The sequence below is a fragment of the Paramormyrops kingsleyae genome, chromosome 12 (assembly GCF_048594095.1).
Source record: "Paramormyrops kingsleyae isolate MSU_618 chromosome 12, PKINGS_0.4, whole genome shotgun sequence".
In the NCBI taxonomy this organism is placed as follows: domain Eukaryota; kingdom Metazoa; phylum Chordata; class Actinopteri; order Osteoglossiformes; family Mormyridae; genus Paramormyrops; species Paramormyrops kingsleyae.
This window is the reverse complement of record NC_132808.1, coordinates 12,856,267-12,870,165: the sequence shown is the minus strand read 5'-3', so window position 1 is coordinate 12,870,165 and position 13,899 is coordinate 12,856,267. Positions and strand designations below refer to the sequence as shown.

General features: G+C 49.0%; 1 protein-coding gene across 4 annotated transcripts in view; it reads left to right on the top strand.

Annotated features, from left to right (window-relative positions):
• pde5ab (phosphodiesterase 5A, cGMP-specific, b) overlaps window positions 1-13,899 on the top strand; it is a 60,305-nt gene that overhangs the window by 10,844 nt on the left and 35,562 nt on the right. For 2 of the 4 annotated variants that reach the window (XM_072718754.1, XM_072718753.1), the window contains exon 2: window positions 8,478-9,072. In XM_072718754.1, the coding sequence (XP_072574855.1) occupies window positions 8,478-9,072 (595 nt within the window). Of the gene's footprint in view, window positions 1-3,797; window positions 4,507-8,477; window positions 9,073-13,899 lie in introns of those variants that run through there. The other 2 variants (XM_072718756.1, XM_072718755.1) reach the window with 2 other exon arrangements.

Below are 13,899 nucleotides of genomic sequence, written 5' to 3'. Positions count from 1 at the left end.
ATCCTTAATAATTCACTTGGCACATCCTTACTAATTCACTTGGCACACCCTTACTAATTCACTTGGCACATGCTTACTCACACCATTACTCACATCCTTACTAAATCACTTGGCACATCCTTACTCACAGCCTTACTAATTCACTTGGCTCACCCTAACTCACATCCTTACTAAATCACTTGGTACACCCTTACTAATTCACTTGGCACACGCTTACTCACACCCTTACTCACATCCTTACTAATTCACTTGGCACACCCTTACTCATACCCTTACTCACACCCTTACTAATTCACTTGGCACACCCTTACTCACACCCTTACTAATTCACTTGGCACACCCTTACTCACACCCTTACTAATTCAATTGGCACACCCTTACTCACACCCTTACTAATTCACTTGGCACGTCTGCCTGAGTAATTTGCTTAATGGGCACTCCTGGGAGGGCACCTCGCCACCGTCAGTCACGTTTAGAGCACATGGCTACCAGCCCCTTCTTTTCAGGAGGGGATCGGCAGCCCGAGTGCACAGTAAGTGGGGGGGGGGGGGGGGGGGGGGGTTCTCTGCCCTGAGGCCAAAGTTCAAACTTTGTGCCAAATGAGATCATTTTTAGCCCTGACTGCTGGTGTTCACAGCAGACCTCAAATTTAAATGCACCCAAAGAACAGCCCTAAAATAAAGGACAGAGAAGGGCAGCGATGGCTGTCCTAACTCCATGGGAAAATGCTCAATGTGCTGAGAGAGATTGTACCCACAGGCAGCCAGACCTTCATGAACGGGAAGACGAGACGTTTAAGCCAATAATAAAAAGCTCGGAGCAGATGAGCATGAAGCTCTGCATTCAGCTACTATCAGATCTTCTAATCTGGTGATCTTGGCACTAGCTTGTTGTTTCTGGTCACCGTTAAGTTAAAAATAAACAGCTCTTTGGAAAGTAGCTAGAAGCATCCTGTGTGGAGCGCAGGGGCGGACTTACCTTAAGGAGAGGGGAGGCAGCTGCCTGGGCCCCCGAAAACTAGGAGCCCCATGAGGACAGAATTTCCAGAAGTTACATTTAAAGATGTAACATAATATGATCATTTAGATGATAGCAACATGTCTGTTATTTGCATTTTAGTGACAGTTTACAGGGTAGACAAAGTTGCCCCCGTCCCAGCTGTAATGGACTATTCTACTTTGAGACTTTGCGCTACCCAGCTTTCTCTTACCACTGGAGTCCACTGGCTGTTCACTGGCAAGCAAACTGGCCAAAGTAACAAGAAGAAAACGGCACAAAGATACAAGGCTGACATCACATCTCCCTCGTCTGATACTGTCTCGCTAGAACGAAAGACGACTGACGTGGAGAGAACACAACTAAACGAACATATGCAAAAATTCAGGACTAGCCTTAGCAAAAGAGGGAATAGAATTTGGCTTCTGGCGTGATACTACCCCCCACCCCCCATCAGCGAATTTTACTGATCAATGAGTTTTACTGCTGACATCCCACGCTTTGATTAGACTATTATTCCTGTTACATTGTTTATAATTCTCTTTCGGCTCCAAAAATATCTCCAAGGACCCACTTGGGGGGCCCCCCACCCATGTCGGCCTAGGGCCCCCAGAGAAGTTCGTCCGCTCATTGCAGAGCGTGACTGCTTGAGGCCAAGGGGAAGAGTGTCTGCACTGGCAGTCAGGCCACACGGGATGCAGAGCAGTAAATCCCAGCCCCGCTCCTCAGTGACGCTTGTTTACCGCAGGCTCTTCCCCCGAAAAGGCCGCGGGGCAAAGTCCCCTGGCCATTTGCTCACCCTGGTGGCCTCCAAGCGTCGCGGGACGACCGCAGGGCCGTTCCCACTGGGCGCCATCGCTACACGTAGCCGATGCGACACATCCACATGCCAAGACGTAGAGGATAAATTCAGATTCAGATTCAGATTCAGAATACTTTTTTGATCCCTGAGGAAATTATGTGGTTACAGTTGCTCCCGGACAGTAAGAAAATTATTAACAAGTTAATATATATATTATTGTTGTATGTATTATATGTAATTTGTATTATATAAACAATATACAAACAATATCCTAATATATTACAGAAATGAACTATACATGGGGTTCAGTTGAGGTGTTTACTTGTAGGGCAGTGTAGTGTAATACTTGTGCTTATATGGAGGCGTGGTACAGACAGAGAGCCACAGGCAGGAATGATTCGGTTCATTCAGTGGAGCATTTGGGTAATCTTAGCCTCTCACTGAACGTGCTCCTGTGACTGTCCAGCACGTCATGGAGTGGGTGGGAGGTATTGTCCAGCATTGTCCAGAACTTGGACAACATCCGCCTCTCCGACACCACCTTTAGAGGGTCCAGCTCCATCCCCACAATGTTACTGGCCTTGCGGATCAGTTTGTTGAGTCTGTTGGCATCCGCTACCCAGCATGCAACAGCGTAGAGTGTGAGACTGGCCACAACAGACTCATAGAAAATCCTGAGCATTGTCTGACAGATGTTAAAGGACCTCAGCCTCCTCAGAAAATATAGGCGGCTCTGGCCATTTTTGTACAGTGACGTTGTGTTTTTAACCCAGTACAGTTTATTGTCGATGTGTACTCCGAGGTATTTGTAGTCCTCCACCATGTCCACATCAAGCCCCAGGATTGAAACAGGGGTCACTGGTTTTCTGGTCCTCCTAAAGTCCACAATCAATTCCTTTGTCTTTGTCACGTTCAGCTGCAGATGATTCTGCTCGCACCACGTGACAAAGGAATCCACCACTGCCCAGTACTCCGTCTCATCACCACCACCGATGCATGCAGCCACTGCAGTGGGCTTTATTATTAGTAGATGTATTATTTCTATACACACATCCATCTTCCCACCACTTATACTGGTCGGAGCTGCAGGGTATTGTTATTAATTCCAAACACATAACATATTTTACATATTTCGTCTTACGTTTGTTTAAACACTAACGTCCTCTGGCAATGCTAGCTGTTTGCCCTGGCAAAAAAAGCAAAGTGAAACTGAAACTTAACTGACCTCTGTCTGGGAAGAAGTTTGGTTTTATAGTGGTTTTTCTATCGTACATTCAGCCTGAGACTGTTTAGTGAGTTTTGTGTGTGTGTGTGTGTGTGTGTGATGTTCAGGGTCTGCCGTGTGTTTGAGACGCATAGTTACAAAAGGAAAGCCTTTCTCTGGACTGTCACAAGATCAGTTCCTTAAACACCACAGAACCCTAATCACAGATATCATTCTCACAGACGAGGGTTCCCCAAAAGGGGGAGAAAGTTAGGGTGATTCCAAGGGGCCCCTGAGTGACAGGGGTCTTATAAAATTTGGGAACATAATTGGATTGGTGTGTTGGGGACCTGACAGGATATGCTTTCACCGGTATGTTCTTCAGTCGGATCCTCGGTTCCTGTGACCTTTTATCCTTAGGAATCATCCGCACTCTGCGGGTCATGGGGTCAGATCACAAAGACAACAAGATGTCATCCGATGTGGGAGGGGGTCCCGGCCTGAGGTGGAGGTCGGCGCTGGACAGGGGACATTGTCTATTCGCATGCACACATTTAGCAGGAGCCCCGGGGGGGGGACACTGCTGCTCCATGGTTTGGGCTTCACTGTTTCCAGGGCCTCTCAGGAGCCAGCAGGAGACGCAGATGCTCTCCTTGACCGATTGTGTTTTCTCAGGGGAGAAAGAAGCACCATCTGTCTGTAAAGTAACACCAAACGACTGACTGGAGGCCAACTGGCAAGACCCTGCAAGGGATTTCTCAGTTCACCATCTAGGAATCGCTCTTCTAAGCTCACATCGCTCTGTTAAGGGAATTATTATGGACCACTCCCTCATTTTCCAGTGATATTTGTCTAAATGTTGTTCGACAGAGGGAAAAATTGTTTTAATTTTCCTGCCAGAGCCTGCATGCATGTCCAAACGCATTGCAGATAATTCTCTTCCCGCTTATTAAGCGGCGACCTGGTGATTTAATCGGCCTCTGGGTTTCCTCATTTTTCCGGTGCCCCTGGTTTGAGGAAATAAATAATAACTTTCAGATTTGAAGCGCTTTTGCCTTACAGCGTTGTAAGCGGACTGAGAGCCTTAGCTGGATCCCCGGGGAACGCAAACAGGCGTTAACTCAGTGTTATTGAGCGTTTCATGTGGGGAAGGCACATTCCGGGCTGTGTTTCGCCGCCGCTCGCCCTTCGGCCCCCATCGCTGCTTGCCAATCGGCCGCCGGGAGTCGCGCCGCTCCGCGTCCGCGTTTTCCCTCTCGCCTGTCAGAAGTGAGAGGAGGGGTACCGATGCGGTCCGATGCCATCTGAAGGCGCCGCCGAGCTCGCTCCGCCGCCCCGAACGCAGCAGGTCCGTGTGTCCCGGTACAGGCAGCTGGTCATTAATCAGGCGGGGATCCGGCGCCGGTATGGAGAGCCGAGTCCCCCCTGAAAGCGAGCGGATAGAGGCATGGCTGGACGACCACCAGGACTTCGCTCATTCCTACTTTTTGAGGAAAGCCACCAGGTAAGCTGATAGGTACGGGACGATCGGCGGGGTTCCAGCGGCTCCCGCGCCCGCAGGGACGCACAAGCGTGTGCAGCGCGGATCGCCGGAGAGGGGAGTCCCAGCTCCCCGGTGCATCTGCGGATTAAAAGACGCCTATAAATTAGCGCTTATAATAACTGGCCGCGTTATCGGTTCCGCATTGAAATCTGTTTTTTCCCTCAAACAATTTAAATAATATTGACGTTGAGTCTATTAATAAATATTTGTGTAGCGTATGCATTATATACAATTTCTGAATGAATAAGTGGTTTCATCTATTATCGTTAACTCTGTGATCGAAAATAATTAATGCACGATAAAAATGTTTGTTGTACTTTACGTTCGGTTAGGGCGGAGTCATATAAAGTGGAACAATTTTACAAAGTGTCTGCAAACACTGAATTTGATGCTGATTTTACTTCGGACTCGTCTCATTTATATGTATTATTTAAATCAGACTTCATATTGTACGACTATAGAATGCGAGCGATTTTAAACCTAATTACTTATATGTTTTGCTATAAGGAAGAAAAGGACTTTGATCCACTAAGAAAATATATTCGTTATAACGTGTAAAATATTTTATTTGAAAAGATTGTCTTTGTCAGCAAGCAAAATGATCCAAAACAGTTGTGACTTGTTTACAAAATCTGAATTTTAAAATATGAAACATCAGTCAGTTTTTACGTAAATTTACCTTTGCCAACCAAACTGCTTTCAAGAATTAAAATCGTTTTCATGTCCTCAAGATGTAATTACCACAACGCCATGTGTGATCGGCTGTTTATGAGACTCTGCGTGGGTCCTGCTCGTCACTAGTCGGTTGTGTTTACGCTGAATTATTAATAGCTTTAATCAAGACTTTTCTTGGTATGAATTTGTTTCCTGTTTCCACTTAATTAAACAGTTCATGGCGTTTCACTGTGCAGGCTCTGTCTGCCTGTGAGTGAGCACAGTGTTCACAGATCATACCAGCAGTTGTTGATGTCATTTCCCATCCTCTCATTAGCAGCAGTGACCTGCACGCAGCAATAACACTGACTGTATACTGGCCACTTCATTCCCGCTTCCCCTCTGCTGTAGCTATGATCAAAACGAAGATGTTGCTGCACTATTTTTGTCACCCGGAAACGTGCGGTCCCTGTAGACCCGTAACACTAAGGTAAACCGTAAAACCGGGTGTTTCCTATCTGCCAGTGAATCTCTTGCATCGGCACTGACCAACGCCGCTAAATATATAACTTAAGCTAAATTCATTTAACTTGCAGTTGCCAATAAACCCAGTCATCGTTATTTTTGAGGTTTAATATTACAGGGGTGCCAAATTTCACGCATCTGGCGTGTGAAACCCTACAGCCTATTTAGAAGGTAATAAAACTGTTACACACATGTGAATGCGTGTGTGCAGACTTGTCTGATTGAAAATCTCACTCCAGCCAGCTGACCACAGTTGGCCACCCTGATGTTACTGTGGCTATTCGGGGCACTACTGCCACTTTTGAGAATAAACAGTAGTAAACTGTTCGATCGGATGCCCCGAACTGTGGGGTATGTAGGCTAGTTCAAAGTTATTGATTGGAAGCCTGCGACTCCAGTTCCAGGTATTATACGCTATTCATGACTACAATGAGTTTTGATTGCTCTCACATTATAAAAAAGATACTTTTTGATTATGTGACTCATTCAGTGGACAGTTATTTAATATGTAAAACTATTCACTGTTGCTTTTCTCACCGTTTTTCATGAAATCTTGATAAAGGTGATTTGTATATTCTCTTAAGTCTGCCTTGTATAAATGATGCTTCTGTCATCGAGTGGTGTGAAATGTGCATCGCCCCAGAAGGTCCAGAAGGCAGTTTATCGTGTAGCTCTTCTAGGAATAAATGATAATTAAGGTGACCGTCGCCTTTGTCCTACTTTTAAACCGAGTTACACGAAACAGGTCAATAGCTGCTTTTTTCTGGGTTATAAATTCTCACCGAAGTTGTTAGTTAGCTGGTGATTCACAGCCAGCGGGTCCGTTTTAGTGGGGCAGCAGTATAGTTGGTTTAAAACAGGCCTGTGACTGACTAACTTCGCGTTAAAGTGCCTTATGACTCACCGTCGCTTTTGTGCAACGTTCGGTTGTATAATCATTAAAAGGTGCGCCCTGAGATTGCTTTGTATAAATCGACTTTGTAAGGATAAAGAATCGCAGGGGGGGTGTGTCACAGATTGCAAACATTGAGGTTTGCCAAATGCAGAATTTCTCCCGTTTTATCATTAGCTTATAGCTAGCGCAGACTTTTTTTAAGCTTCTAAAGCCACCTGTAAATCTGTAGCCCTCACACTGTTTTGCCACAAACATTTTATTATAACCGGTGCTGCCTGACAGATATTCGTTGTGTAAGCCAGGCATCAGCAGGTCTTTGACTGGCGTCAGAAATGCAGCCGTTTGGAGTGTAAACGGTAGGGGAGCCCCGCTCACGTTAAGCTCCGGTCGGCTTGTATCTACTGGCACTGACAGCTGGAGATGGCGGCCTATCACTCACTGCAGCTGCAGGTTTGCTGGGGGACATTGGCGCAGTGGGGGGTGGGGATGGGGGCTTTCTGCTTCCCTAACCTGCATCCCCCCCCATACAGTCCCATGTCTCCAGCTGGATGCATGCTGGGGGCCACAGGTAAATGCAACCCAACAGTCCGTCATCTCGTACTCTAGATCAGGGGTGGGTAATCTTATACCTGCAAAGGGCCGGTGTGTATGTGGGTTTTCGCTGCAACTCCCTAGTTAGTCCTCACAAATTAGAGGACTGATTGGCTGAAGAGTCCTCACACCTGGGTTTGAACAGCTGACCTACAGGTTATCCCAAAAACCTGCATACACACCGGCCCTTTGCGGATAAGATTGGCCACCCTACTGTAGATGTTACCCCACTGCCAGGAGCAGAGGGATGCATGAAGGAGAGCAGAGTAAATCCCCGCGGGTGGTTGTCAGTGACGTGGCAGCTGGATCCCAAGAGGGCGGCTAAATAAGGTACATTGCGGAAATCCAGATGTTTCCACCAGGAGGAACCAGTGGTGCGGTGACGGGGACCTGTGTCGCTCTCTCCCAGCCTCCCTGTCAGACCTGATCGTGCCTCATAAACAAAGACGGACTCCCCCCACAAAGCGTGGCCCCCATCGCTGTGTTTTACTCACTGTCCCTTTAAAGTGATTTATAATCAGTTGAGATCTTACTCCGGATGTTACCCCAGATGTTACTCCGGATGTTACTCCAGATCTTACTCCGGATGTTACCCCAGATCTTACTCTGGATGTTACTCCAGATCTTACTCCGGATGGCTGGGTAGATGCACCGCTGTGGGGAAGGCGGTTGTTGTTACTTCCCATCATGCAGTGCAGTACCTTTCACGGTTGTAGCGAGAGCCGTTCCTATTGGCCCATTTGGGGGGGGTGTCCCACGACGTAGCATGGCCCATTATTAACTCCGTACGCAGTCACTGCTGACGTCTTCTGCTAATTACCATACCGCACAAGGGTCTGATTAGACTACTGACCTGATATTAGCTCGGTAGAGGAGGGTCATTATGACAAGGACAAATGGATGAAGAGTCCCTTAGGGTGGGCAGTGGGGAACAGCCTGGACCCTTTAAAAGTAACATTACTCTTTCTCCTGCTCTCACTTCTCCTCTCTCTCCCTCTCTCTCTCATTCTCTCTCTCTCTCTGTCTCCTCTCCTCTCTTTTTCTCTCACAAGAAAGTGTTGCATGATAAATTTTCACGCACATCTTTGCAATGATGTATATAGCTGTGTAAAGAAATGGTAGTGCTGTCTGTCTGTCTCTCTGTTTGGCCTTCTATCTCTCTCTCTCTCTCTCTGTCTGTCTGTCCATTCCTTCTATGTCTTTCTCACTTACTTGTCCCAGTACCCTCCGCTAGTTCCCTTCTTTACTGGTTGTCTGGTTCCCGCAGGGAGATGGTTAATGCCTGGTTTGCTGACAGAATCCACTCCATCCAGTCCACCCGCGAAGGATCTAGAACCCAGGCAGAGCAGTGCGTGACCCCACCCCCTACCGGTGGCCCCGCCCCAGGCACGCCCACCCGGAAGATCTCGGCATCGGAGTTCGACAGGCCGCTGCGGCCCATCGTGGTGAAGGACGCGGAGGGCTCCCTGACTTTCGTCAGCGACACGGAGCGCGTGCAGATGCCGCTGAGGAACCAGCGCGTGGAACCCAGTGCCGGGGGGGCCCCGGGAGGCGGGGGCGATCGCTGTGGCCAGCTGCTGGAGCTGGTCCGCGAGGTCTCCAGCCACCTGGACATCACCACGCTCTGCCACAAGATCTTCCTGCACATCAACGGGCTCATCGCCGCTGACCGCTACTCGCTCTTCCTGGTGTGCGAGGACAGCTCCAACGAGAAGTTCCTGCTGAGCCGGCTCTTCGACGTGGCAGAGGGCTGCACGCTGGAGGAGGCCTACAACAACGGCATCCGCCTGGACTGGAACAAGGGCATCGTGGGACACGTGGCAGCCACGGGGGAGCCGCTGAACATCAGGAACGCTTACGAGGTACACCCTGCCGGGGTGGGGGGGATGGGGGGTCTGAGGTCATTCCTGTTGGGTTAGGGGTTATGCCACCCCCGACTTTTGTGGTGCCTGTGTGCCGATATGGGACACCAACACGGAGGATTGAAGAACGCAGACCGCAGACATATCAGAGTTATACCACAGCAGAGGCCTGTCAGCCTGTGACTGTGAGGCAAATGTACACACTTACAAGACGGGATAAATCTGTGCTGAGCTCATGGAGTCGCCGTCTGGGAGGTCTGTGAGGTCTGTGAGGTCTGTGAGGCAGTGGTCTTCAGCTTATTAAAACATCCACGCTTTGATCTTTTTTGATGAACATGAATGTGCTTCATTTAAGTGTATAAGGAATTTACAATTACAAGAAAGCTTTAATTAATCTGCACTCGTTTGTCCCCTGCCATGTTCTGTTTTCCATTCCTCTGACCTAAGAGACCATGTGGCTGTTTGACCTCTGACCTCGCCCTGTCCTTATTTGGCAGCATGCTTAATTTTGGTCCCTTCGAGCCTGCAGTGGCTGTTTTTGGGAAGCCATGAAGTGAAATGGAAAGAGTTTCTCAAAGCGAGGATTCGTGCTGAGAAATCAGATCTGTGCTTTCGCTTTCCACGAAGAGACGATTTATATAAGCATGTTGTCTGTAGTTTTCAAAAGCTATTCACAAGGTCAGAATGGTTAAAGCAGTGAAAAACATCTCAAGATCAAATCATGCAGAATCCCCTTCGATGTCATTACACACAGACCCACACTAATGAAAGCTCTACTGTTAAATTTCAGGAAAAACAGAATAATTTAATATAACTGCAACATTTGATGAAAATGTTTAACATACACAACGTGCTTTTCTCCTGGCCACAAGCGTTTTTATTTTATCTGGCAGATATTGCAGTGAGACATACGCACTGTAGCCAGTGGGGATGTTAATGCCTTTGTTTTGAGCTCCTCCACGTCACAGGCGAAGTTTCCCCCGGCTAGTGCCTGGAACGGGAGGGTGCCCAGCATGGTGACTCCAGCCCTGGCCCGCCTTCCCCTTTTCTGGCCTTCTCCATTTCGGAGAGAGCAGCCACCCGCTGACAGGAGCAGAGGGAAGCATGAAGGAGAGCAGAGTAAATCCCCGCGGGTGGTTGTCAGTGACGTGGCAGCTGGATCCTAAGAGGGCGGCTAAATAAGGTACATTGCGGAAATCCAGATGTTTCCACCAGGAGGAACCAGTGGTGCGGTGACGGGGACCTGTGTCGCTCTCTCCCAGCCTCCCTGTCAGACCTGATCGTGCCTCATAAACAAAGACGGACTCCCCCGAAAACACGGCCCCCACAAAGCGTGGCCCCCATCGCTGTGTTCTACTCACTGTCCCTTTAAAGTGATTTATAATCAGCTGAGCGATGCGGAAGCCGCCGGACGCGACGGATCCCTCTGTTCGACTCTGGGATCATCCTGCGGAGATTTATTCATTAGTCTGTGTCTGAGTGATTCCGCCAGCAGCATTTTGGTGTTTAAATCGCTCTCTGCTTGAAAGGCGAGTTCCGCCACCAGCTGCTGCTCTGCCCTCCGCTGTATGAAGGCCGCATGCTTTCCTCCGTGTACCCATAGGCTTGCGGTGCTCACCTGTGCCCGCCCACCTGCCTGAAGCTCTTAACACTTCAATGACTTGGCTGCGATGTACGAGTCCAGTCACATCTCTCCAGCCATCTTGTGGATCCTGCATCTCCCACAAGAAGATAGGATTTTTCACAGCCAGAAGCGGGCTGAAAACCAAGATTTGTGGTCTGGATGAGTGAAAGGGAAACAAAATGCCGCTATAGTGAATCGAGCGGAGTATGTGCGTGTTTTCCCACGAGACAGCCTGTATCCATTAGCATATGTGTCTTGGAGCTCCACTCAGGATGCATGCAAGCCAAAATAATAAAGATATTATTCTGAGCATTGCTGGAGAGCGTGGTGCACAGCAGGTTGTGAGGAGCTTCTGCAGCAGAGTCTGCCCAGGGGGCTCCGGAGAGTCGTAAAAGCAGCGGTCTGACCCCCCCCCCCACCGGTAACCGAGTTGCCCTCTGGTTCTACCTCTTGTGAGTCAGCCTGGCAGCCGAAAGTCCGGCCGGCTCCCGGAAGCGCGTGTCCTGTGGGGTCCTCCTTCCGTGGCTGCGTTAATTTCCCAGTAGACGAGGCGGGTGGAGAGAGGATTATCACCTCTGACAGTCGCCTGGCGTGACGTCAGCGCTAACCTTTGCTAATGAGCCCCTGATGCAGCACTCTGTCAGTCCCCCTCTGGGGCACCACCTGCTTACCTCATTTCTCCACTTCGGGCAGGTATAAAAAAAAACATCCTGGCACGGAAAAAGGTTGCTTGGTGTGCGTGGGCTGAAGGCCGAGCACGTCCGCCTTCCAGAGGTCTTCACGGATCCTCCTCATACGTCTGTACCAGGTTTTGGACTTCCTGCGTTCGAAATTAAAGTTTCATTTCATTCTAATTAAAAAATGATCCATCCTGAGGTATCTGAACGGAGGCCTTACTTCTAACAGTGTGATTATGTGGCTTCTTGGTCGGGTCTATAAAACTCGGGAAGGCGGTTACGACTGAGGCTTTTACGAGGCGGAGGTAATAGCCAAGCTGGGAGCATCTGTTCACTGTGTGGATAATTGTAGTGATCATTTTGGTGGGAATTATTTACTGGAAGAGCATAGACATCAGGCAATAAGGGCATAAAGTGGAACAGAGTCTTTTTCTTTTTGATGAGGTCGTCATGGCGGTAAGATGTTTTCCAAGAGAATTTTCTTAGTTTCCATCCGCAAACAGATGTAACGTGACAGTTCTTATTTGGAGATCCCAGCCTGGACGTTTGTCCATCACTTATCCAACTCGGTGCCTGAGTCCAGGATGAAACCGTACAATAGGAGCATTGAGGATTTCTGGACAGCTGAGCTCACGAGCAGTCCGTGCGCGTTTCATGCCACTAAAGTTGGCCAGTTCCCCTCAGCACAGATCTCATTTCACGAGTTTGTAACTAAGAATCGCGTGCTATTATTTGGGCGCAGCTTAAGTTTTTTGCTAACAGGCTGATACTTTCTCAGTGCATCTCCATGGGAAAACGCAGTGCAAACAGCAGACGGAGGGGTCGGTTAGTTTATCGTTCTCCGCGTGCACCTTTGAGGGGTCGGTTAGTTTATCGTTCTCCGCGTGCACCTTTGAGGGGTCGGTTAGTTTATCGTTCTCCGCGTGCACCTTTGAGGGCTCGGTTAGTTTATCGTTCTCCGCGTGCACCTTTGAGGGGTCGGTTAGTTTATCGTTCTCCGCGTGCACCTTTGAGGGCTCGGTTAGTTTATCGTTCTCCGCGTGCACCTTTGAGGGGTCGGTTAGTTTATCGTTCTCCGCGTGCACCTTTGAGGGGTCGGTTAGTTTATCGTTCTCCGCGTGCACCTTTGAGGGGTCGGTTAGTTTATCGTTCTCCGCGTGCACCTTTGAGGGGTCGGTTAGTTTATCGTTCTCCGCGTGCACCTTTGAGGGGTCGGTTAGTTTATCGTTCTCCGCGTGCACCTTTGAGGGGTCGGTTAGTTTATCGTTCTCCGCGTGCACCTTTGAGGGGTCGGTTAGTTTATCGTTCTCCGCGTGCACCTTTGAGGGGTCGGTTAGTTTATCGTTCTCCGCGTGCACCTTTGAGGGGTCGGTTAGTTTATCGTTCTCCGCGTGCACCTTTGAGGGGTCGGTTAGTTTATCGTTCTCCGCGTGCACCTTTGAGGGGTCGGTTAGTTTATCGTTCTCCGCGTGCACCTTTGAGGGGTCGGTTAGTTTATCGTTCTCCGCGTGCACCTTTGAGGGGTCGGTTAGTTTATCGTTCTCCGCGTGCACCTTTGAGGGGTCGGTTAGTTTATCGTTCTCCGCGTGCACCTTTGAGGGGTCGGTTAGTTTATCGTTCTCCGCGTGCACCTTTGAGGGCTCGGCTGTCCTCTACGGAAGGTCAGGCTCTGACGCCGTTGACAAACTCCAGCAGTGGGATCCCTGTTCTCCGGATCACCGCTTGCTGGCAGTCAGGCTCGATCACACACCACATAAAAATATGAAGGTGTGTCTAAGTCATTTTCGCCTAAAGCATTTCCGTGACTCGCCCGGTTGAACGGTGTCAGTAATGGAGGCTGGACCTCTTGTGTCCTGTGGCTCCACCACGTGGATCAAGGGCGGCGTAAATTTCATGCCACACAGCGCTTGTAAACTAGCAGCCTTGTGGAATCTGCTGTTATTGGTCAGGCAAGTGTTACCTCTCCTGCCCGGATAAGAACAAGACACAGAAACCTGTTTACCAGAGATGACGGAGATTACATGATGCATTACACGCTGATCTCCAAAATAAACAAGTCGCGTTTAGCTAAGATCCTATCACGGACTCGTGCATGTTTAAATAAACATTCGTGTTAATTTTGCTGACTTTTGGGATGGATGTCTTCTGTTTGAGTAAAAGTGTTTACATGCATACTTCTAAATGAAAGGAACACGCACTCCTTTTAGCTGGTGGGCTTTGATGCCGGGGTGACCGTCTGTCCTGCCGTGCGTGTGACACGTGTTTGTGTGAGTTTCAGACTCGGGCATGTGTTTGTGCAGCTACAGCATGACTCTGGGTGGTGGGTGGGGGGGCTTATTTGCTGGTGAGGAGGCTGAGGTAAACATCAGGCACATTAGGCATGACAGAATCTATTGCATGTTTGACTATTGGGCACTCGGGTCATACCCAGTCTGGACGTGCTGTGTAAGGGGTTTCTACCCAGACCTGCGCTCCTGAAATAAGGCTGCCAATCAGTGTAGCTGTCTGAGCCAGAGAGACCGGGGA